General features: G+C 53.9%; 1 protein-coding gene across 4 annotated transcripts in view; it reads right to left on the reverse strand.

Moving 5' to 3' along the window:
* Nucleotides 1-233: 233 nt before the first annotated feature.
* The window catches only part of SUSD4 (sushi domain containing 4), a 129,191-nt gene continuing 104,103 nt past the window's right edge, over nt 234-25,321 (reverse strand). For 3 of the 4 annotated variants that reach the window (XM_062210436.1, XM_062210434.1, XM_062210435.1), the window contains 4 exons: nt 7,131-7,322; nt 5,902-6,046; nt 2,326-2,708; nt 235-1,474 (listed from right to left, as the gene is read on the reverse strand). In XM_062210436.1, the coding sequence (XP_062066420.1) occupies nt 1,446-1,474; nt 2,326-2,708; nt 5,902-6,046; nt 7,131-7,322 (749 nt within the window). In that variant the 3' untranslated portion in view covers nt 235-1,445. Of the gene's footprint in view, nt 1,475-2,325; nt 2,709-5,901; nt 6,047-7,130; nt 7,323-25,321 lie in introns of all 4 variants that reach the window. The other variant, XM_062210437.1, reaches the window with a different exon arrangement.

Raw genomic sequence — 25,321 nt, forward strand, 5'->3', positions numbered from 1 at the left:
TCCTCAAGATGGCCGTCACACTCAGCCCTGTGACCCACACCCCCCACAGCTGTCAGTGCTGGTGGCACTGCCGCCCCAGGGCAGACTCTGCCTCCACCACCGGTGAGACCGACCTTTCCCAGGTGTATGCTCTCCATCCTGCCTTTCACTTCCGCCACCCACCAGCACCCCCGCCCCTCCCTGCCCAGCCGGCTCCACGCCGCTATTAAAGCCACACTTCAGACCGCCATTTTCTTTTTAATTTTTAATCAGTCTGCGCCGAGAAAAAGCAGGACTCGATCAAGCTCCCAGCCCTCACTGCTCTGAGCGCGCGGCGACTTTACGGGTCAGAGTTTTGTTGATGTTTGTCTAAAACCCAGAGGAGGAAAGGAGCAACACGGATTTGAAGAGACTCCAGGACTCGGGACATTTTTAAAGCCATCCTACATCACCCAGTGGGGACCACGAGACCCTCGAAAGAATGGGAGGCAGGTGAGCGGCCCACAGCCCCAACGGCAAGACAGGAGGGCTGTGCAGGGCAGAAGAAGGGAGGCAAAGACTGCAGGCTCACACATTCTTTGAAGGCAGAACACGTTTACAGAAGCAATTTCTGTTTTGGCAAATAAAAGTATGGTTATGGTTTCAGAGTGGGAACGACAGCCAGCCGGGCCAGGGCTCCTGCCTCGGACACAAACTGCCGAGTGGAGACCTTAAAATGCCGAAGCGTAACATGACGAGGGCTACGGCCTCACCACGGGGCATATCTGAGCACGTCCCGACCACGTGTCAAGTCACAAGACGGGTCCCACGCCACAGATCCATGTGCCACACCATGAACACAAATGCTGACCACGCAGGGGACACGCGCTCTGCTTCGTGCAGAAATTTCCAGAAAGCAGGGTCTGCTGGTCTATGCTTCCTTTGCTCCTCGGAGCTGCTACATCCTGCTTTAGCCTGGCTTTGAGAGAGGAAGCCTTCTCCCTGGGAGGCCCGCCCCTCGCTGAGGGCGCACAGGGCTCTGCAGGCCCCACAGACGCCCCACAGAGGCCGGCCCCTCCGCACTGGGAGTCCAGGGACGGTTTGAAGCAGACTGGAGAAGCAAATTTACATAAGGCGACATGCTTTCAGAGGGGCGGGGAGCAGATGGAAGCGAGCCGCGGGGCGCGTGAGGCGCGGGATGTGCATCCACTGGCCCTGCTCCGCAGCACCGGGCGCGCCGCAACCTTCCTCCAGGCCCACGCAGCGCTCCCCGGCGGTCTGGGCTGATCCTCCAGCCTCACCGAGGAGCATGGCCACTGCGCTGTCAGCCTCCCGGGGTCTGAGCCGTGCCGTGTGCATCGCCGTCCCCACGTGGTGCGTTAGGAGCCGCGCCCGTGGCCCCAAGCTCTGCCTTTCCGTGGCCTCTCCCCAAGGTACAAAGTTCCTTCCCCCAAAGGGGCAGCTGGACCACTGGGATTTCTTCCCAGTCAGGGATCTTCTTCCATTAGCGGGATCTCTGTGAAGGAAGAGACGGTCATTAGCTTAGCACAGCTGGAGAACAGGGGGATGGTCCTGAACTCGGGGCAAGGCGGAAATGGCTGCAATTGCTGGCTGGGTGAGAGGGACTCGCGAAGCTGCACTCGGCAGTGGACGATGCAGTGCCCCAGCTTCCCCGCACAGCACCTGTGCAGCAAAGCCACGTAGGCCCAGCCCATAAAAACGGAAAATGCCAGGTTTTAAGCAGGGCCCTAACGGACACACACACAGGCCAGACAGTGACATGGTCGAGGAGAGGCCGCGTGTTCTGCACACAAGGAACTCTGTGGGGGCCCAGAGCCCTCTGCTCTGCACTGCCAGTCGCTGTGCACGGGCTCCAAGCGGTGCTCTCGTTTGGAAAGCTGTGTGGCGCTGCCCTCTCTGGGAAACAGAGACCCTGTTAACCAGCCACACACTTCCACTTGACCATGAGCTACCATCTGCCTCTCCTGGCCACCCCTGGTAAAAGGAACACCCAGGGACACAGACCTCTCTCCAGGGCTGGAGCACGGTGCTGGGCCCTAGTGCACACCCCTGCTTCCCTGTGTGCACTTGTTATGCTGTTCCTAAGCCCCAAAGTCCTGCCTCTTTAAGAGAAAAACGTCCTGGCTCACACGGAGGCACCTAAGGTCAGGTGCCAGCCACAGCAGCCTTTCTACTCTGGATGGCCCCGGCACCTGTGTGCCTCCTGACTTTCATGAATGGGCTCATTACTTGTGAGATCACGGTGGTTCCTCTGCAAGTGGAGAGGGCAGGAAGCAAGAGAAGCTGAGAGCGAGGGAGAGGGCTGGGCTGGGCCCTGGGCTGGGTGTCTGCAGGGTCAGCACTCACCGTCTGCGATGTCGATGCCCGGGCTGGTGGATGCCGCCTCCCCCGCCGCGGCAGCGATTGTGTCAGGGTTGTCGGGCATGGGGCGGGCGCCCCCTTGGCACCCGGGAGATGAATACAGGCTGTGGAGCAGCTCAGAAGAACCCGAGGTGCTGTCACAGGTTTCAGACTCTCCCGGGCCTGTGTCCGTGTCCCCTGAGCCGGGGTATGCTGGGGGGCTCTGGTCATCCACGGGCAAGGGGCAGCCCTGGCCCACGGGAGCCAGGTACCCGGGGCCTAAGGCACTCAAGCCGCCACTCACAGCCTCGTCGTAAGACGGGAGCATGACAGGCACACCGTCTACCACTACAAAGTCTGGGTCGCTGCTGGAACTCCTGGGAGGCCCCCTGTGCAAAGAAAAATGGTGTCAGCGTGCAGAACACGGGGCCGGCGCTGTGACACAGTAGGGAAGCTGCTGTCTGCGACCCTGGCATCCCAAGTCAGAGCACTGGCTCGAGTCCTGGCTGCTTTGCTTCTGATCCAGCTCCCTGCTCACTCGTCTGGGAAAGCAGTGGAAGGTGGCCCAAGTACTCGGGCCCCTGCCACCCAGGTGGGAGACCCGGAAGAAGTTCCAGGCTCTTGGCTTTGGCCTTGTCCATCTGGGGAGTGAACAAGCAGGTGGAAGCTCTCTCTCTCTCTGCTTCTTAAATTTTTTAAAATTTATTTTTAAATAAATCCTTTTTTTTTTTTTTCCAAATAGCAAACACAGAGCGTCACAACCCCCCTGGGAATGAGGCTTCTCACACACCCTGTGCCGCTGGGCGGCCTGGTGGGCGGGCGGCAGATGCAGCCTGCTCACTGGTCTGCCAGACAGATGGTGCCGTCTGCCTGGGCCACACTCACTCTCGTGCCCCCTCCCTCTTGTTGCCTCTGGACTCTCCTATGTGCTCATGTTTCCCTCCCTCCTCTAACCTCTGGACTTGGCCTTGTGACTATGACCTCAGGGGGCAGGGACCATGTGGCCCATTCCCACCGAGCATGCCCGTGTGCCCCCATGGCATCCCACAAGACGGCAGTGGAAAGCACCGTGAAATGTCTTGGACACTGGGGACCCCGAGTACCCAGGGGAACAGCTGGCCCTGACTTTGTCATGCTTTGTGGCCATTTTCTGCCACTACATAGAACTCACTCCCTTTTAGTGAAGACGGAAAAACAACAGGAAAACTGTGAAGAGATGGCACAGCTGCCCTCTCACCACCAAGCTCTATGGCTCCTGTGCACCTGCTGCTCCATCACCCACTCTGCTCCACGCCAGGGCTGCTGTCCATGCAGGTGTCTCTCACGGGGGCAGGCACAGCTCCTGGCCCAGCACCCTGCACGGTCAGCTGTGCACGGGCATGGTCTGAGCCCAAAGCCCAAGCTCTCTGTGACCCCATGCTCTGCTCCTGGCCCCCAGAAGGAGCCCGCTGGAGCAGCCAGTGGGGCGGCTGCTCCTCTCCACTGTGGGAAGTGATGCTGAGCAAGGAGGCCAGTAGATAGGACGTCAGCAAGGAAGGACGAGGCGGCCGGCGAGCGAAGCCGCAGCTCCTGAGTGGTGGCGGCGGCAGCTCCAAAACTGAGGGCTTGACACAGTTGCCAGTGGCCACGTCTCTCTATCTGCTCGCTTGGGGCAGTCTCAAGCCCCCTGACATTCTGAAACATCCTGCCAAGGCTTTTAGGTTCTGTCCGTGGCTCCTGGGCTCACGGGTGTTTGCACAGAGCAGGCAAGCCGATGGCCAATCCCCGCCCCCCAGGGCAGGGGTGGGAGGGAGGAAGAGCCTGTTCTTCCTCTCCCACAGCTCCTGCGCAGGGCATCCTGGGTGAATGAGGTCCCCTGCCTCTCTGGCTTCCTCACCTCCTCACTGCCCCTTTCTCTTCCATGAAGTGTGGGGTGGGGCAGGCAGGTGCCTCCCTCTAGTCCCCATCTCCTGTCCTGTCTGTGCCCAGGCCATGGGCCCCCTGATTGGACAAGTTCCCTTCCACTACACGCCAGCCAAGCTGCCGGGCTCCCATCTGCCAGGTCACAATGACCATCAAACACCTCTTGGAGAAGAACACATTCTCGGCTTGCCTCTGAGAATCTGACATCTACGTGGACAGACGAAGCCAGCGTTCCCCGAACAACCAGAGAATAACAGCACATGATGGAAATACTCGAGGGCAAGAGGACACGGGGCGCGAGAGTTTTGAGAGCATCTTACAGACATCTTCACATTTAGTCGATACCCTGGGAACTTTTCTTCCAAGCGTACGTAGGAAATAGCCCCGTGGGCTACTTTCGGGCACTCCAACATCCTATAAATCACCACGGTGCAGTCCTGAGGCCTTCTGGAGATACCGTAATTGCTCAGCGAAAGCACATGGCCCCTTGATTAATAAATAACAGCACTGCAAACCCAGAGAGCACATGGCAGACCGGTGAGGAAGGAAGGTTTCAGCCCCAGAGCAGGGGCTTGGCTAAGGTACCACATGGCACTGGCACATCTGGGGGCCTGGGCAGGGGTGCAAGTACCCCTCCCTGTTTTGTGGTTGGGGAGAACAGGGTGCTGGTTAGGTGGAGCCACGGCGGCCCCCGCAGCCAGGCAGCAGGACCCTGCTCAGTGGGGAGCGGCTGTCCTGGGGTATAAGGTGAAGGCAGAGGAGGCAGGTGTGGTCTCCGGCACTCTGCCCTCCTCCCTCACTGCCCCCATGGCCAGGAGCTGTGAGAGACGCAGGGTTTCCTGGAGCAGAAGGCGAGGTGGTGAACCCTGGGTGCCTCCTCTTCGGCTTCTCGGGGGACACCCAGGACCCTGGGGGACAAGCTGTCCCTATGCGATGAAAGCAATGCCCTTCTCCCCAGCAGCAGGGAAGGGAGGCTTCCCATGGGGGAAGGCTGTGATGCAGACCCAGAGCCCGAGGGAAAGGCAGCAGATGTCAGCGGCCCCCAGCTCCCCTCTTCTAACATGTGCAAGTGGACCCTTCCCTTCCTAAACCACTCCGCCTTGCAGGACGAGGCTCCTCCAGCAGGGGCACTGGTTCCAGGACAGCTGATGTCTGCTTAGTGCACCAGGAGCTGGAGGGGCCACAGGTGCCCAGGAGGTGAGAGTGAGGAAGCCAACCGACTCCCGGAAGAAGGGGAGCCACCCCTGCCTGCCCCACTCCACACGTTCACAGCCACCTCTCGGGCCGTCTCACTGGCCGGCTCCCGACTCCTCTCCTGCAGTCTGTTCTGCTGGTGGCTTTGCATTGCCCGCATGCCTCTGACCTCGCCACCTGGTCAGTGGTGTGTGAATCCCATCCCACAGGGTACACAAATCCAGAGCCACAGGCGGGTGGGCCACATTGGATGCCAGCCCCGTCCTGGTGGGAACACGTGCAGCCCAGGACTTGGCTCTGCACCTTTTGCCCCAATGGTGCCTGCCCAGGGATGGTCCACCAAGGGCAAGAGGGAAGCGAGGCCTGTCTCCAGCATGGTGCTCTGACCCCAGATGCCCCAAAACATCCCAGCACAATGTTGACAGCTCTCACCTGCTCCCCAAGAGCCTCAGTGTGGCACACATCACACTCTCTCTGTGCACTGACCTGGGGGGGAAGTGGGCCTTGAACTTGGTCTGGAACATCCTGGCCAGGATGACGAGCAGCAACACCAGCAGCACACTGGTCGCTGTGAACGCCACGATCTTCCACGTGGTCAGGAGGGTCTCATGCGTGCTGGGCCACGTTTGCTCTGCCAGAAGAGAGCACAGAGCCCCAGGTGAGCTCCCTGACCATGACAGATGCCAAGGTCCACCCAGGGTCCCCGCATGCTCCTTCTGGGGACACTCGCTAGGCGCTTCCTGGCTCAGAACAGACACAGCAGCTCCGGTGAGGCAGCAGGATCGGCGCCACACCAACACCGGCCTCGAGCAGGGGCTCCGCCACGTCAAGGATGGACCTGCGTGTTCACACTCCGGAGCGTGGCACAGGCCCAGGTAACGTCCCTGCTGCTTGGACAGACAATGAAGGGCCTGCCCTCCCCTGCGGAAACTGTTCTGAGTGGGACCAGGAGCTGGGGAGAGGGAAGCTGGACTAACACTCTGGGGCGTGCGGTTGGCCAGGGGGAAGGAGCGTGGCGGGGGCAGCCCTGCGCCACGGCCCCATCACCTCTGGCTGAGAACTGTCTGCCAGGGGAAGGGGCAGCAACACTGGGCCCTTCCAGAACAGATTTTTCTCCTTTTGGCATAAGCCCCTCTGCCTCCTGGCCTCCCCACCTCATCTCGCTCAGGGGCCGCCCTCTCGGCTTCTCCCTGCACTTCCCCTCCGCTGGCTCACGTGGCCACCTGTGTGCCTTCAGGTACCCAGCGTTAGCGAGCATTTGCCTCACCTGCTGTGTGCAGTGGTCCCCACCCTGGTGCAGGGGGCCCGTGGTAAAGCTGGCTCGCAGGCGGTGTGTGGCTAACTGTGGAACACGGAAGCACGCGGCTGGCCTCCATGTCCCTAAGTGAGAGCCATCTCATCCCCAGTAACACCGCTTGTGTTCTGGTGTGAGTGCTGTGTCCCTCAGTGCCCGGGCAACATGCACAATCCAGTTCACACCCAGGGCCTGTGTCCCTGCCCCTGGAAGGGGGTGAGGTGGGAGCAGCCAGGGCACAGAGGCTGGAGGGCCTTCCAAGGACCCCGGGGGGCCTGGGGTGGACCTGGGGACGGTCAGCATTCTAAGCCAGGAGCAGGCAGGCTCCTCCCCCCAATTCTGCCCAGGACCTAGGCGCGGCCTTGCGGAAGCCCAGCGCCTTCTTCCCACACTGTGTGAGGCCGCCCAGCCTGCCCCTTACCGGATTTGATGCAGTAGACCTGGTAGGAGGGGAACCACTCTCCGTACTGGCAGGTGATGTACTTGTAGTCACTGGTGAGGCTGTAGCCGGGGTCGCAGTAGAACTCCACCACCGTGCCGTGGTTGTAGCGCTCGCAAGGCCGCGGGTGGCAGATGAAATCTCCGTGACTCACCATGGGAGGTAGCGGACAAACTTGGGCAGTGGGGGAGAATAAGAGTTTCAGAACCACGCGCTCCCCGTGTCTGCAGCCCTTAGAGACAGGCTGGCGGGGGAGGGCCCAGCTGCCTCTGGACGCACGGATACCCGAACCGCCAGACCACCGTGCCGCCCCTGAGACGGCCCCTCCTTTTGTACTTTCAGAGAAGCCACACGGAAGCTCTTAGGGGATTCTAAGGCCGTGCTGCTGTCACGTGGTGTTGTAAGTGCCTCGTAAAAGCGAGGTGCGTTTTACAGCGTGAAGACTAAGCCTGTTTAATAGACCACATTAAGCTGCTCTATTAATAATGCATGCTATTACAAGCCAGGCAACCTAGTAAATAAAATTAAGATTTTTATGGACAAAGTCGCCACCAAAAGGCACGGCTCTCCCAAGGCTGTTCCTGTGGCCACAGTCATGGTTGGTTCTGCCGACACCTCGCTATGTGGCCCTAAGCAGGTCACTGAGGCTCTTTAAGTTTTGGTTTTCTCTGTAAAAAGGATGCTTATCCCACACTGCATGAGGTTGTAGAGTTTGTAGCTTTCAGCTTCCTGTTCTGAGACGGCACTGTGAGATATGAGGCGAGATGGAGAGCGACCCCACGTCCAGAACCAGATAGGCGGCCGTCACGGAGCTCCGTGCTGGCTCATCCACGCTGCAGAACGCTCTCGAGAGGGCTCAGGAGTGAACCTCGCAGCCACTTACCCGTTCCTCAACAACCAAACCACAAATCCCACCCACGCCAGCTTCGGGTCACACCCGAGGAAGCCGCCAACAACGCCAACCAATAAACCAAGCCAAACTAAAAACTAAATGAACGTTCACTTTTGGGCCCTTTCCTGGAAGCACCCAACACCTTGGCCAGTGTGATGCCACGGGCACTGCCCACAGCATGCAGGCCACGTGTGTGAGGAGCCAGCCTGGCCACCCTGGCGGCAGGAAGGCCCCCAGCAGCACGGCTGAGGCCAGACACTGAGACTGCACCCTGAGGGCGGCACCCTGAAGTGAGGAGCGTGCAGGGGGCCAGAGGCACCTCCCGGCCCCACCTCTGCCTGCACTCAGTGCCACAGCCCACAGCGCGGGGAAGCACAGGGGGGCTCAGGCTCTCTGCAGACGGGCTGTGTCCTGGCTGAACTGCTCACTGGCTCAGCCTGACCATGGCCCTGTCCTCCCTGGACACGAGGTCCCCGTGTGCAAGCCAGAGGAATGCTGGCTGAAAGCAACTGGGGGAGCCGATGGCAGCCAGGACCTCAGTACACAAAGAGGGGCACTTCAGTGAGGAAGTGGCTCCCACGGGTAACGGAAGAGTGGAGAAGCTGACAGATACGCAGGAACTCACAGCGGCAGGAAGCCACTACCACCCCAGGGCTGGCTGGGGGTCCTCGGTGCTGGTCCCCAGTGGAACCTGGAATCCTGGAGCTGTATCCACCCCGTGGCAGCCAGAGTCAGGGGAATCTCGATCCTGCTGGGGATGCCTCCAGGGCAGAGGGTGGGGAGAAGACCCTGGTCCTTCTACTGCCTTCCCTCCAAAGTCAGCAGGGAACCAGTTGCCAAGGGGACATGGGAAACGGGACCTGTGGAAGGCACCTGCTTGCAACTTGGTACAGTGGCGGGAAGTTCTAGAGGGTGGATCTGAGGCCCATGGGCCAAGGGTGTGCTCAAGCAGTGGCAGCTGTTGGGTAGCTGCTGGGCAGGTCCCACAGCCTGACACTGGCTGAGTCAGCATCTGGCTCAACATCGAGGTCAAGACCCTTCCTGCTGTCCCAGGTGTCCCTGGGCTGACAGATGCCCCCCAGCTGTGCAGGAACCACAGAGCCGCATGCATTTCCATGTCCACAAATGAGCTCTTTCAAATTTGCTGTCTGCAGGGTGTGCTGGGAGCATCCCTAAGACGTAACCAAGGCAACAAGAAGGGAAGGGCAGGAGGCTAGTGTGGAAGACGGAGAGAGAAACAGTTCGGCTGCTCCTGGGAAACATGGGGATGCAGCCGGGAGAGCCCTTTCCTCGCCCAGGCTCTCCTCCAAGGCATTTCTCCTCCACTCAGCCCCTGAGTGGCTGGAGAGGGGACCCCAGTGGCTTCCAGAACCAACCAGCTCATCTGACTGGCCAGGGCCCGCTTCTCTGCACTGCTGTGCCTCCCAGCCCTGCTACACACCCACAGAGGCTGCCACCTCCACGGGGACGAGGCCCCTTCTGTGGTCAAGGGTGTACTGGGTGTCCTTGGACTGATGAATTGATAAAGTAGATGGAAGAGACCGCGGAATACTATTCAACTATGATAAAGACAGCTGGCCATTTACGACAATTCTCTAGGATGGACCTGGAGAATATTACGCTAAGTGACATAAGTCCGGCACAAAAAGACAAAAACGTGGAATCTAAAAGAGTTGATTTCTCAGGAGCAGGAGCAGAATGCTGGTTCCTGGAGAGCGGGGGTGGGGGGATGGGAGGATGCTGGGCAGAAGGTACAAGGCTACAGCTCTGCAGGATGAACAAGCTGGAGACCCACTGCACAGCACGAAGACCACGCTTAACCGCTCTGGGCTGTGCATCGGAAACCTGCCGAGACTGCAGGAGCTCCCAGCACACACACACACACACACGCACACAAAGCTATTCATGTGACGATGGATAAGTTAACTAGTGTGACTGTAGCAATGATTTCATGATGTATAGGTACAGATCCAGACATCATGTTGTATACTGTAAATATATGTATTTTTATGAAAAATAAAGGCATACAGAATAGTGGGGCTCTCCTCCTAGCAGGCTCTCCCAGAGGTCCCCAGGGCTACCCTTGGTCCTGGCCATATCACAAAAGAGGCCCCAGGGCAAGTCTGTTATGAGCAACATTTTTCTGAGTTGGCCTGAAGGATAAATGGCTGTTTAAATCATCACATGAACCCTGAGGCCAATGATGCTGAGATGTGCTACAGAACGGCCACGCCGATTAGCTGCTTAACGAGGCAGGCGAGCGGAGGCAGCATAGTGTGGCCTGCAGGGCGTGGGCTGTGCAGTTACCCAATGTGTGTTCAAATCCCAGCTCCACCACCTGCTGATGAGCTGCGGGGGTTTCGGCAGTGGGGCTGACTCCTTACAGTGTGAGTCCGCCCTTCTGTTGCATAAGAGAAGCGGTTCCTCCTCCCCGGGTTGTTTAGTGGATTGGAGGCTGTATGCACACCGTGTAACACAGACGTCACTGAGTAAGCAATAGCTCTCGGCATCACGGGTGCCCAGACTTTCACCCCTTCCTGAGCCAGGGCCCTAACGCCAAGCTGGATGGCTGCACTGTGCCAGGGCTGCCTGACGTCCAGGGCTCTGGGACACATCCCGTCACCTGTCTGCTCACCCTGTCTGCTCAGAGGCCAGGTAAAACCCATCCACCATTGCGGAGGCTGTAATTCCAAGTTGTCATCGCCTTGCAATGGAGATGCATGTCCCCCTGTGTGGAGGCACTTATCTTCAGACTCGGCAGCGTTCCCAATGCACCTGGCAGGGCATTAGCTTTGCTGAAAACCAAACCCTCCCTGTGGCGTGGTTGGGGTAGAGGGTGGGGATGTTTCTTTTCACTTGGAAGGAAACATCAATAGCATTGTTAATTGTAAACTTGAGGAAGTTTATTTTATATTTTAAAAGATGTATTTATTTATTTGAAAGGCAGAGTGAGTGAGTGAGTGAGTGAGAGAGTCTTCCATCCACTGGTTCACTCCCCAAATGGCCACAATGACCAAAGCTGGGCCGATCCAAAGCTAGGAGCTTCTTCCAGGTCTTCCACGTCGGTACAGGAGCCCAAGAACTTGGGCCATTTTCTGCTGCTTTCCCAGGCGCATTAACGGAGAGCTGGATCAGAAGTAGGGCAGGGGCTGGCGCTGTCGCACAGTAGGTTAATCCTCCGCCTGTGGTGCCAGCATCCCATATGGACTCCGGTTCTAGTCCCAGCTGCCCCTCTTCCAATCCAGCTCTCTGCTATGGCCTGAGAAAGCAGTAGAAGATGGCCCGAGTCCTTTGGTCCCTGTACCCAAGTGGGAGACCAGGAAGAAGCTCCTGGCTCTTGGCTTTGGTCGGCTAAGCTCTGGCCATTGTGGCCATTTGGGGAGTGAAGCAACGGAAGGAAGACCTTTCTCTCTGTCTCTCCCTCTCTCTGACTGTAACTCTACCTCTCAAATAAAATAAATAAAATCTTTTTTTTTAAAAAAAAAAGAAGAAGTAAGGCAGCTGAGACTTGAACCAGCCCCCTTACGGAATGCTGGCACTGCAGGCAGTGGCTTAGCTGCTATCCACAGCGCTGGCCCTGAGGAAGCTGATTTTAAAACCTCAGTGTAGAGGTGAGCATGAGGCACAGTGGTTAAGGTGCATGCAATGTCAGAGCGCTGGGGCTTCAGTCTCGGTCACCCTTCCAATTCCAGCTCCCTGCTAATGTGCACCCCGGGAGGCAGCAGGTGATGGCTCAAGTACTTTGGGTCCTTGCCACCCAGGGGGGAGACCTGGATTGAGTTCCTGGGCCCTAGCTTTGGCCGTGGCCCAGTCTTGCTTGTTGGGGGCATTTGGTGAGTGAACCAGTGGCTGGGCAATTTCTGTGCCTCTGCCTTCCAAATACATTTCAAAAGATAAGAATCCCATCCTAGGAATACCTGAGGGTCAGGGGCTTCTACCTCCCACCCAACATAGCCTCTCAGAGTGAGGCTAAACCCAATTCTGCTGCCCCCTTCTCTCATTCACACCCTAAGGGGCAGCCATCTGTCCAGACAGACGGGCGGACACTCCCACACACAGAGGCCTCGAACATTGGGCCAACAGTGCCGCTCACAGTGGCCACGCAGCTGGCATTTGAAATAACCCACGTGTTCCTAGACATCCTGGTGAGCAACAGTGCAACGGCTTCCATTCGAATGCCTTCAGGCACAACCTGTGACTCAGATCCTGTTGGCTGCTGGTTCTAAGCAAAACACACCCGTGGAAACCCGTGGGTGGCACACAGATTCTTCTACAACTCTTTTTAAAAAATGTTTCCTAGAAGTTCAGGAATCATTAGCAACCATCACTACTTTTGTGTGGCTGGGGTCTGGACTGAGTGTTTCAGCCGGAAGTCACGGGACTCTGGCCAGAACACAGTAATGACCGGCCTACGGGTGTCAATGGTTGGCCGCCTGTTCAGTGACAGAGGGCCGCACTCCCTTCACACGAGCAGAGAGTCCTAGAGGCGGCACGGTAGTTCTCACCATATTTAGTCTCTTGTGGGGCTCAACAGGTGGGCTGGACGTGGGGTGGGGGCACAGAGGCACAGGACCCCGAGGCTGCCCTGCACTGACTAAGAACAGCCCGGGTCCAGACAGGCATGTCGAAGGCCTGCTCTCAGCTGTGAGAGAGAGGCCCCTACTCTCAAAGAGCTCATGCACTTGTGCAAGTACACACAGACACAAGCCTGATGCCCAGAGACTTGCATTTTTCCAGGCTAAGAAGCCCACGCTCCAGGCCCAGCCAGTTTCTCAGACAGTTCCCTTCCTCCTTGCTGAGGCCCTCGCCTCACCCTGCTCTGGCTATTTCTTCCTACTCAGACGGGGTCCCAGCACAAACCCCAGCTTCTTCAGGTAGCCTGCCCTGAGCACCCAGGCTCTGCTCCCAGGACTCCCGGGCACTCTGCATTTCACATGCTCCTCAACTTAGGATGGGGCTAGCTCCCCACGAACGCACTGTGAGTTGAAAATATTGTAAAGCAAAAACCCATTTCCTATCCTCCCAGCCCACCGAAGCCATGGTTTAGCAGCACAGTGAGCGGTCGATCCCCCACCATGGCCTGCCTGGGAGCTGCAGTTCCCTGTCGCTGGCCAACTCCGTGAGTGAGGACTGACTGCTGTCACTAGCCTGGGAAGGGATCAGAGCTGGAGGTGCCACTCCTGTTGAATGCATTTCACTCTCACATCATCTTAAAGTGGAAGAACCCTACGTCCTCCTAGGTTAGGACTGTCTGCACTTAGACACATCTGGAAATTCTTGAGAATAAGGACCGTGTCTCTCCGATGCTTCTAACTGCTGCAGCATCCGGTGCTCTTCTTGATAAACACCTGTTATTTGTGAGAATGAAAACCTTAGCATTCTCGCAATGACCCAGAGCCTTCCTCTGCCTGCTCCTCCCAATGAGCCACACTTTCATCCTGAATCTGGCCCCGTTTCTTAACAGGGGAAGAAGCTGAGAGGTGACAACAGCTTTTCCACAGCTTCCTCCGCGCATGGCTACCACAGGCAAGGATCTGTGTGGGTTCAGGATGTCTCAGGGATGGGAGATAGAGGGCTGTCAGCCCCACCTCTGAGATATGCACCAAGAGGTCCATGACGTTAACACTTGCAAAATAATGCCAGCTGGTTCCTCCCACCAGGCACTAACAGACGTATAAAAGGGTATAAAAGGTATAAAAGGGTAATGTTTAATATTAACATCGTTTATTGCACAAGAATAGCATCCAGAGCACAAATGCAGTGGTGCTAGGGAAAGAAAAGGCAGGTGTTGGCGAGAACGTCAGCATAATGCCAAAACAAGCTCAGAGACTGCCAGCCCATCGTGTGGAAAAGACGACAAGCACAGGGGATTCAGCAAGAAAAAGGCGTACAAACAAAAACACATGACAGCTCTATTTCTCTTGACTGGAAAAGAACTCTAAAGCCTTGAATTTTTAAAGCAGTGTTAGGTCCGTGGAGCAGAAGGAATAGAAGACTCTCATTTAACTCCGCCCCCAGACACAGGCACAGCTCCGCCCCCCGCCCTGCCATTACCCCTCCCACCTGCATGGTGCATTTGCGACCCTGGTGACTCCCTCTGACATGCCACTGTCGCGCAGCGTCTGTAGTTCTCACTAGGCTTCATTCTTGATGTACATTTGACGAGTGTGGACAAGTGTATGACAGGCGCCCACTGTTACAGCGCCACACAGAGCGGCTTCACACCTAGAATCCCCCTGTGCTCTGACTGCTCATCCACCTTCCCCTGTCTCCTAAAATGTCACACACTTTCAAGTAGCCTGTTCAGATCTTCTGTCATTTAGTAATATGCATTTGAGGTTCCTCTATGTCTTTTCGTGGCTCATTTCCTTCTAATGCTGGATAATACGCCATTGTCTGGGTGTGCCACGGTTTGTTTATCCGTTCACCTATTGAAGGACATCTTGGTTGCTTTGAGGTTTTGGCAATAATTCATAAATCTGCAGGGTTTTGTGTGGATCTACGGTTTCGAATAGTTTGGGTAAATACCTCGGAGTACAATTATTGGATCCCATAGTAAGGGGATCCATAGCTTTGTAAGAAACCCAGTCTTCCAGCGTGGCTGTCCCGTCTCACACTCCCACTAGCAACGAATGAGACTCCCGCTGCGTGGTCTCTTTGTCAGCGTTTGGTGCTGTCAGTGCTCCAGACTGTGGCCATTCTAATAGGTAAGTGCTGCTACCTCACTGTTTTTATAACGGTGACAATTTTTAAAGTTTTATGGATTTATTTGAAAAGCAGAGAGACACACAGGGAGAGCTCTTCCAGCTGCTGACTTATTCCCCAAATGCCCGCAACAGCCAGGGCTGTGCCAGGCTGCAGCCAGGATTCTGAAACTTTATCTGGGTCTCCCACGTGGGTGGCAAGGTTCCAGCTAGCTGAGCCATCATCTGCTCCTCCCATATTAGTACTGGAACCGGAAGTAGAACTGGGGCTCAAACCCACGCACTCTGATACGATTGTGGGTGTCCCAAGAGGCAACATAACTGCTGCACCAAAGACCCACCCCACACTGCTGTTTCAATGCTTCCCTCATGACACAGGACGTAGGGCCGCTTCTCATGGGCTTATCTGCCGCCTCTGCATCTTCTTTGGCCCATTTTAAAAATCAAGTCATTGGGCCGGCGCCGCGGCTCACTAGGCTAATCCTCCGCCTGCGGTGCTGGCACATCGGGTTCTAGTCCCGGTTGAGGTACTGGGTACTAGTCCCAGTTGCTCCTCTTCCAGCCCAGCTCTCTCCTGTGGCCCGGGAGTGCAGTGGAGGATGGCCCAAGTGCTTGGGCCCTGCACCTGCATTGGGGAGACCAGGGGAAGCACCTGGCTCCTGGCTTCGGATCAGCACGGTGCGCCGGCTGCAGCAGCCATTGGAGGGTGAACCAACGGTAAAGGAAGACCTTTCTCTCTGTCTCTCTCTCTCTCTCACTGTCCACTCTGCCTGTCAAAAAATAAAAAAAATCAAGTCATTTATTCATTTGTTCCAGTTTTAGAGCTTTAAGAGTTCCTTCTATATTTTGGATAACAGCCCTTCACCAGATGTGCTTTTTGCAAATATTTTCTGCTACTCCGTGGCTTCTTATTCTCTTGGCATTGTCTTTCACAGAAGTGTTTAATATTAATGAAGTTTAGCTTATCAATTATTTCTTTCATGGATCATGTTCTTGATAATATATCTGTAAAGACATAGCAATACCCAAGACCACCCAGAGTTTCCCTTGTGTTGTACTCTTAGAGTTTTACATTTCACATGTAAGTCTACTGTCCATTTTGAGTTCATTTTTGTGATGGGTATAAGGTCTGTGTCTAGATTCTTTTTTTTTTTTTTTTTGTATATGGATGTCCAGCTGTTCCAGTACCAATTGTTGAAAAGATCATCTTTGCTCCATTGTACTGCCTTTACTCCTTTGTCAGATCCTGGATGACCACGTGGGTCTATATCTGCTCTACTGATATACCATCTATTCTCTCACCAATACCATACTATCTTGATTACTGTAGCTTTGTAGTAAGTCTTGAGGTCAGGTAGTGTTAGTCCTCCAACACTGGTCTCTTCCTTCAATATTGTTCGACTATTCTGGGTCTTTGATTTTTCCTTAGAAGCTTTAGAATCAGCTTGTTGATACCAAAAAATAACTTGCTAGGGTTCTGATTTGGATTACAATGAATCTACAGATCAAATTGGGAAGAACTGACATCTGGACAATATTGAGCCCTCCTACTCATGAATATGGAACATTTCTCCATTTATTTAGGTCTTTGTTTTTTTTTTTAACAAAGATTTATTTATTTATTTTGAAAGAATTACAGAGAGAGGGAGACAAAGAGAGAGAGAGAAAGAGAGAGAGAGAGAGAGAGAGAGATCCATCTACTGGTTTACTTCCCAGATGGTCACAATGGCCAGTGCTGGGCCAGGATGAAGCCAGGAACCTAGAGCTTCTTCTGAGTCTCTCACTAGGGAGGCAGGAGCCCGAACACTTTCACCATGTTCTGGTGCTTTTCCCAGGCCATCAGCAGGGAGTTGTATTGGTAATGGAGCAGCTGGGACACAAACATGCTGATATGGGGTGTTGACATCACAGGCAGCAGCTTTACCTGATACACCACAGCACCAGCCCTGGTCTTTGATTTTTTATGAGAGTTCTGTAGCATTCCTCATATAGATTTTGTATGCATTTCATAAGAGTCATAACTAACCATTTCACTTTGGGGGAAGCTAATGTAAATAGTATTGTGTTTCTAATTTAACATTTCACTTGTTCATCTACTGGTATATAGGACAGCAATAAACATACAAGGAGTCTTCAAAAAGATGGAAAATACATATTATGAAAACACTATGCATGGATTTCAAAAACAAGTTTGTACCAAAATGAACCCATACTGTTAAAACATGTCTGAACAGAATCTAGTTTGAATCACTGAGAAGAGTCAGACATCATTTTGAAAAGAGCCCCTACCTCAGCAACGTGGATTCTGTGAAAATTAAAACAAGAACAAACATCAAACTGATAGTGAAGCTTGGGTGGAAGAACTGCGAAATCATTGATGTGTCATAAAAAGTTTATTAGGGAAATGCCCCAAAGAAACCAGTTTACAAATAGATAACTTGTTTTAAGAAGGAACAAGATGATGTTGAAGATGAAGCCTGCAGTGGTAGATTGTCCACACCAATTTGCAAGGAAAAAAATTAATCATGCCTAATTGAAGAGGACAATGATAGCCAACACAAGAGACATCTCAGGGGGCTCAGCTCTGCCTGAAAAAGTGGAGCGAACTTTCTGTTCTCTGAGCGCCAAAACAGCTGCACCAAGATCAGCTGCAGGCAGAGCACAGCTTTTTTTCGATGGAAATTTTAAGAAAGTGGGATCAAGATCCTGAAGCATGTCTTACGGTAAGTGTAACAGGAGGTGAAACACGGCTTTATCAGTATGATCCTGAAGACAAAGCACAATCCAAGCAATGGCTACCGAGAGTGGGAGTGACTCGGTCAAATTAAGAGTCAAGAGTAAAGGTCACAGCAATGGTTTTTTTGTGATGCTCATTGTGTTTTCATGGTTGACTTTCAGGAGAGTCAAAGAATGAAAACATCTGCTTATCAGCAGAGCGTTCTGAGACAGTCAGCCAAAAACGCCCGGTTAGCAGAAAAAGGCCCAGAAGGTCTCCCCAGTCTCCTCTGTTTACAATGCCTCTGCTCTCTCTTCTCATCCACCAAGGGTAATTCTGTGAGAGTGTGGACAGGAAATCATTAGGCATCCACCTTACAGTCTTGGTTCAGCTCTTTCAGATTCCTTCTTGTCTCCTAATCTGAAGACATCTTGAAAAGGCACACGCCTTGTCTCCAGCTCTTCAGTAACAGAGGAAATACTGCCTTGCATAGTTAAACTCCCAGGACTCTCAGTTCTTCAAGGAATGACTAAATAGCTGGTATCATTATTTATGAAAGTGTTTTGAACTTGATGGAGCTTCTGTTAAGAAATAACGTTCATATATTTTTGTAAGTTTTTGTTTTAAAGTTTATGTATTTTCATCTTTTATTCCATCTTCCCACAAACTTCTTTTAAAGATTTATTTATTTATTTGAATAGCAGAGATACAGAGATAGAGAGACTGAGGTAGACATAGAGACAGATTTTTCCATCTGCTGGTTTACTCCTCATATGGCTGCCATGGCTGGGGCTGGGCCAGGCCAAAGCCAGGAGATCGGAGCCTCTTCTGGGTCTCTCATGTGGGTGGCAGGGGCCCAAGAACTTGGGCCATTTTCCCCTGATTTCCCAGGCACATTAGCAGGGAGCTGGATCAGAAGTGGAGCAGTTGGGACTCGAACCAGTGCCCATATGGGATGCCAGTGCTGCAGGTAGTGGCTTAACCTTCTATGCCACAGTGCTGGCCCCTCCCACAAACTTTTTGAAGTTCCCTCATAGTAACCTTGTAGCCTGCAATACCATTATAACCACTTATTAGTTCTATGAGGGTGTTTTACTTTGGTCAGTTCCTGTGGACTTCCTGTGTAGGTAATCATGTCATCTCTGAACACAGTTTTGTTCCTTTCTTCCCCACCTGGATTCCTTTCATCTCCTTTTCTCGACATGTTGCACTAGCAACAGTGCTGAAAATGGTATGGAACATCCTTGCTTTTTTCCTGATCTTTGCAGGAAATCTTCTAGTTTCTCACCATTAAGTATGATGCTAGCCATAGGATTCCCGTCGTTTTCTTGAGAGCTTGTTTGGAGGTTCTAGCAGGGGAATTCAGCTAATTGTATACCCTTGACTGAAGATTAGTCCACCTCTAGCGGGAAAGGTCGTCCTCTTCGACTGAGCGCACAGCTTCGGGAGGGACACACATGGAGTGGTGAGGGAGGAAGGGGACACCCGCCTAGCCAGCCACATCAGCCGAATCAACCCTGGCGATCCATGAGGTGACAGATGTCACAGCCTGATCGCCCTCACATCCTGCAGTTTTCTTGATCAAGTTGAGAGGTTCCTCTCTACTCAAATTCCTAGCTTGTTGAGTCTTTATCATGAATTTGTGCTGGATTTTTGCCAAGTGCTCCTTCTGCATCTACTGATAAGATCATGTGCTGCTTCTTTTTTAGTTTGTTGATGTGACAGATTATGTTAATTGATTTTCAAATGCTGAATTTTCAAATGCATACCTGGCCAAAAAAATAGCCCATTCGGTTGGTGTCTAATTTTTAAAATACATTGTTGGGTTCCATCTACTAATATTTTGTTGAGGATTTTTTTCTGTCTATGTTCACGAAACATATTGGTCCATAGTTTTCTTTTCTCATAAAGTCTTTGGTGTTGGTAGTAAGGTAATAGTGTCCTTACAGAATGTGTTAGCAAGTTTTCCTCTGTTTCTACCCGCTCACTCACAGGTTCCTAGTCCATCAAGAAGAGAAAACGATACTCACTCACTGGAGCTTTTGCATGGATTTTGCAAGAGTTTAGGGCTCCCAAGCAAGTAACTTGCTGAGGCAGGCTCATGTCAGGCACTAACACTGCCTGGTTTGTTTTCTGGGATGGGGGTCCCCCTGGTCAGCCCTACTATGAGGCACAGACGCTGAAGAGACTGGGGGGATCAAAGTGTTTTGCTGGTTGCCTGGGATCTCGCAAATTCCCCACTGTCCACTTGTGGCCTACAAGGAAGTGCCTGACCCTGATGCTTTTCAGTCTCCTGAGTGACGGCACCAAAGGCAGGTCCTCTCCCTGTGCCCTGGCAGAAGCAACGAGCCAAGCAAAGTGTGGGAGTTGGGAGCGAGGGCCCTGGGCAGACCCTCCCCGGAGCACACCAGCTCTGTGGTCACTCCTACACGGGGACGCCGCAGCACCTTGCTGGGGAGATGGCTGCCGTTCGCCTCCCAGGAGGCCTGCAATGGTCAGAAGCGAGATGCGGTTAAGGAAGCGTCCTTGGCAGTCCACTTCACCCCGGACAATCCCGGCGGGCTTCTCCGGGAGGTGGACCGCGCCAGCCTCTGGATGGCTCTGGCTTCCCCGGGACACAGCCAGCCAGCCTCCCCCTGCTCTCACAGGGGACCCAGAGCTGCCTTCTCCTCTCCAGCCTTGGATGCTTTCTGCAGCGGACTCCCAGCCTCTAGTGGACAGCGCTGCTCACGACCCCCTCCCTGCCCCCGCCCCAGGGGAGGAGGTACAGTGGCTCTGAGGGCCCCCAGGGCCAGGCTGCAAAGACACCTCATGTTTTGGGGGTTGCTGGAGGCAGAAGTCCCTGCTGTCCCCACCACCAGGAGAGGATGAAGGGTAGGGCATTTTCATTTGTTCACCCTCAAACCACTTCCCTCCAGCCCTGGGAACACCAGGCCCTATTCTCACCGACTGAGCACAGGGAAGTCCAACTAATCCTATTGCCTAAAAAAAAAAATGAAGTTGGGAAGAAAGTCGGATACATTTTTTTCCTGGGAAATAAAGGATTCCTCCGTGATCGCCTCCTGGTTTGTGTTATCAGCACTGTGGCATAGAAAACAGAGCCTACTGAACTTGAACCTGCTTTCTGGACTTGCTGAAGTAAGAGCCCCTGTGCTCTCAACTTATTATATTCTTTCATCCATCTTTCAGTTCATTTATTTAATAAGTGATTTTTTGGAAACCATTGCAACTAGATATTACCTTAGTCCCTTAGTCCTGTCATGAGGTGATACACAAATCAAGCAGTGTTTACGTGGCTAGGTGATCCCTCCCCATGAAGGCCCCCTGCTCTCACCCTCAGGAGTCAGGCTGGAGCCCCCAGCAACACGTCTCCCACTGGGCATGGAAGGCACCTGCACCAAGAGGGGTCAGGTGTTCTTGTATGCACAGTAAGATCTAGAAGATATGCTGGTATTAGCAAGGGGTTAAAGAACTGGGGTAACAGGTTTGAAAAACTGAAGGTCGGGCCACAAGGAACAGCCGCCCGGGCGCCCCATAGTGGAGGAACCAAGAGTTCTCCAGACACAAAGGATGTTAGGGAAAGGGCCATGGCCTAGGAAAGGTGAGACATGGCACCTCAACAGGACAAGCACAAGTGGGTTAAAGGGACTAATGACAGCAGGGAGCAAGGGAAAAGAGAAAAGGCCCATGCAGAGAGGGGCTGTGAGTCTACCATCTCTACCAGAAGATGGTGGGCCACACGGGGGTGTCTCTGAGGTCTTGGCCTCTCCATGTGGGTAGTGCAGGGGCCCCCACCCTGAAGCCAAGAGCAGATTCTGTTACTAGGACCGGTGGTTAAATTCTGATAGGACTCAGTGGAGGTTCAGGTGTGTTTCCTGGTGGAGGGAAGTCAGGAGCTGCTCCCTCTCCCTCCCCACAATCGCAGGCAGGTGCCTGAAGCACCTTCAGTAGAGAATGCAGGTTGCAAGGGAGCAGGGAGAAACTACCATCAGCTAAGCAGTGGACTGATTTCAAGATACGGAACTGCTCATGTTACACCTGATCTCAAATTCTCTGTGCCACAATGGAGAGCCGTGGGAGGCAGAGAGGCGAGCCCAAGAGAACTGTGTGCGTGCAAGAGTCTACTTCAGATGGGCTGTTCAGGAAGACCCCTAAGGAGATGACTTTTAAAGTGAAATCTAGAGCAGCCCTGTTCACAGTGGGGTCCACAGACCAGCACCGGTGGACCATCTGACAGGAGAGTCCAGGACAAAAGAAATGCAGAAAGAGATGGGACCATGTGGCAGCACCTGTGTCGCAGTTTCTATTTAAATACAATTTGACGACAGCTGAATCCAACAACTTAAAATGAGACTTGCGCCTTCTTTGTCTTTTTTCAAGAACCCATCTGTGTTACGTATTACACAGTATTTGTCTGTAGTGATGGGGAAAAAACCCACCAAGGCCAGTCCTTCCACTGCAGGGAGATGAGACGCATTGCTTCTATCATAAATGCATGCATGAGTGCATGGTGCAGAACGACCAGGCAGGAGCCATCAAGGGCAGTGCTGGGGAAGAACCTGCCCGGAGGAGGGGATGGCAGACATGAGGGGTGAGTTGGAGGCAGCGGATGGAAGACTGGATGGTGGTAGCGTGTAACCTGAGAGGGTCCGGCTGCACAGCACGGCGGGTGAGGGGGTAGACAGCACAGTTTGTGTAGCTCCATGGCCCCTGCAAGAAGCTGGGATTTCTATCCTAAGTTTGAAGGAGTACTGTCTAGGGCAAGGAGTGGCATATTTTTAGAAGTGGGCTCTGGCTGCTGCGTGAACAGGGACAGACTGGCAGTGCCGTAAGGAGCAGTTACCATAGCTGGAGGACAACGGTGACTTGGACCAGCACAGTGGCAGCCAACGCTGTGGGAAGGAGAGTACTGAGACGTATTTTGGATGTTCTGGTTCTGTTTCTATAAAAGGACTCTTTTTGATAAATGGGATGTGGGAGCCACAGGAAGAAGAATCAAGGCAAATTCCCAGATTTTTAACCCGGACTGACGATGGTGCCCTGTACCACACCAGGAGTTGTCTTGTGGGAACGGAGTGGTGTTGAGTTTGACTTTGCACTGGGTAGGTTTGAGCTGCCCTTGAAAGTCGTGTCAATCAGGCAAGGGGGGAACGTGCTTGGGATAAACACAGAATGCAGGCGTCATGAGCGCAGGGATAACATTTACAGCTAAGGACGCGTGAGCAGGCAGAAAAGAACCCATATGATGCCGAGACATCACATGGGGCCAAAGGAGACTGGCAGAGCGTGGTCACGGAAGCTGCTTCGAGGGAGAGGGAGGGGGCCTGGCAAGGGGAGCAAGATGGGAACCAAGAGTGGCCACTGGATTTGGCCACATGGAAGTCACCAGTGAGTGTGAGAAAACTAGAGTGGGAGAGGCAAAGGCATTGGTGTGAACTGAGAAGTGAACAGGATGACGTCTTAGAAAGTTCTGGGATCAGCAAATGGGGCAGCTGGAGAGTCAAGGGGACTTCCAGCCCCCGCCCCCTTGGAGCAGCCCCTTGTTCCTGCACTGGTGGGAGGGGCCAAGGGGATGGAAGGAGGGTGGTCATCAAGACGGTGAACAGGGACGTGACCTTGGAGGGGCTGGCCTCGGACAGGAGCAGAAGGAAGTCAGAGGGGAGAGGCGGCTGGACAGCCACCAGCGGATCCACGGCCGGGAGACCAGAGCTGCACAGGCTGCTCTCTGATGTCTGCATCTTCTGGAGGAAGCAGGACGGGACCATGGCTTAGAGGTGGGGAGGGGAAGCTCAGAGCTGAGAATTACGTATCCTCGATCACAGTCCTTAGTCTTCAACCCATTTGCACTTTATTAAGTAAAAGGAGGAAAGTAAGGTTTAAAAAGAGTCTATGCCCCTCAGTAGTATCTACACAAATTATTTTGGTGGGACAGAGAACGCAGAACCTTGTAACCTACAGCCTCTGACCTTTGTGATCCTTCTGAGAGGGCTGCACAGTGCACACAGTGGTTAAGATGCAGCCTGGGGCCGGCGCCGTGGCTCACTAGGCTAATCCTCTGCCTTGCGGTGCCGGCACACCGGGTTCTAGTCCCGGTCCGGGCACCGGATTCTGTCCCGGTTGCCCCTCTTCCAGGCCAGCTCTCTGCTGTGGCCAGGGAGTGCAGTGGAGGATGGCCCAAGTGCTTGGGCCCTGCACCCCATGGGAGACCAGGAGAAGCACCTGGCTCCTGCCTTCGGATAAGCGTGGTGCGCCAGCCGCGGCGGCCATTAGAGGGTGAACCAACGGCAAAGGAAGACCTTTCTCTCTGTCTCTCTCTCTCACTGTCCACTCTGTCAAAAAATTAAAAAAAAAAAAAAAAAGATGCAGCCTGGACACCCACATCCCTTATGGGAGTGCTTGGGTTCAGGTCTTTCCGATTCCAGCTTCCTGCTACTGCGCACCCTGGGAGCCAAAGGTGACAGCTCAAGTGCTGGGGTCCCTGCCGCTCCCATGGGAGAGCTAGATGGAGGTCTGCGCTCCTCGATTCTGCCTGACCCAGCCCGGGCCTTTGTGGGTATTTGGGGAGTGAGTCAGTGGATGGAAGATTTTTGTCTTCGTATCTCTTTCAAAAAAAAATACAAATAAATAATAACAAAATAAAGTCTTTCTGAGCCACTGAGCCCAGGTGCTCTGACTGGGGATTTTCCAAAGGTTCATGCAGCCCCTGTATGCTCTTCACGTGGGAAAGAGCTGCTCCTCTAGCCTGTGCATCCATGTCTGCCCGGGAGAGGCCACGGTCATGTTCCTCTCTTCTTGCTGGGCACCCAGCCGGCCCTCAGTGCACGGTGTCCCTTGATCCTCTAAGTTCTAGTCCATGAATGGGAGCAGAAGTGATAAAAAGCATTTGCAGGCCTGTACATGAAGCTGTTGCATGCTTCTGGCTGGTGAGGATGGCGATGACTCCCTAAGGGGACTCGGGAGCCACACCTGGAAGACAGCAGCACCTCGACGGGCCCTGAACGACTGGGTGGAGAGGAGGTGCTGGCTGGCCAGCGTTCACTCAATGCCACTACGTGAAAATGAACTTCTTTTCTGTTTGCACCACAATCCATTTTTAGAAGCTTCCGACAGCCGTGGTCTACCCTGCACTGTAAGTACAAGGAATGAATAGCGCATGTGAATCTGCTCTGTGAATCGGCAAGGCGTGCAGTGCCCAATGCTGCCTGCAGCTGTGATGCCAGTGCTCACGCTCACTGCTACACCAGTGCTGCACTGGCAGACGTGTCTGAACAGCTGGACTCAGTCGTTCCCCAGCCCTGGCTGCACGTTAGAATCACCCGGGGGCTCTGGGCTTGGGCCTGGTCTCCGACAGGCCTTCCAAGCCCCCGGGGGATCCCAATGCGGGGTCACTGTTGAGAAGCAGCTGTGACAGTGAGCTGAGCAGCACTGCACCCCCTCCATTCTGCACCTGCTGGAGAGGCTCACAGCATACGGCAACCTGGTGTGTGTGACACTGCCGTGGTATCTGCTCTGGGCCTTCCCCTGTCCCCAGGCCCTTGCGATCTGAATTGCAGTCCATGGGCCCTCAGTTGTGGGATGGGCTAGCAGCTGTTAGAAATGCACCACCTGGAGCCCAGCCCTGAGGCAGAAGCTTCACTTTAGCAACATCCAAGTGATTCGCATGCACAGTGCAGACCGTGCAGAAGCTTCGTGGCTGAGCTCACTGTAGAGAGAGAGAGCTGCATCTTACAGCCAGAATCTCACCTCAGCTGCCTTGAAGAGCAAGGGCAAGGGATGGGAAGTCAGCGGTTCTGTGGACTGTGTGGAAGGGACTCAGCTCAAGACAGCCCCGTGCATCATCGGCAGGGCTCCAAGAGGGACC

The sequence above is a fragment of the Lepus europaeus genome, chromosome 14 (genome assembly GCF_033115175.1).
Source record: "Lepus europaeus isolate LE1 chromosome 14, mLepTim1.pri, whole genome shotgun sequence".
In the NCBI taxonomy this organism is placed as follows: domain Eukaryota; kingdom Metazoa; phylum Chordata; class Mammalia; order Lagomorpha; family Leporidae; genus Lepus; species Lepus europaeus.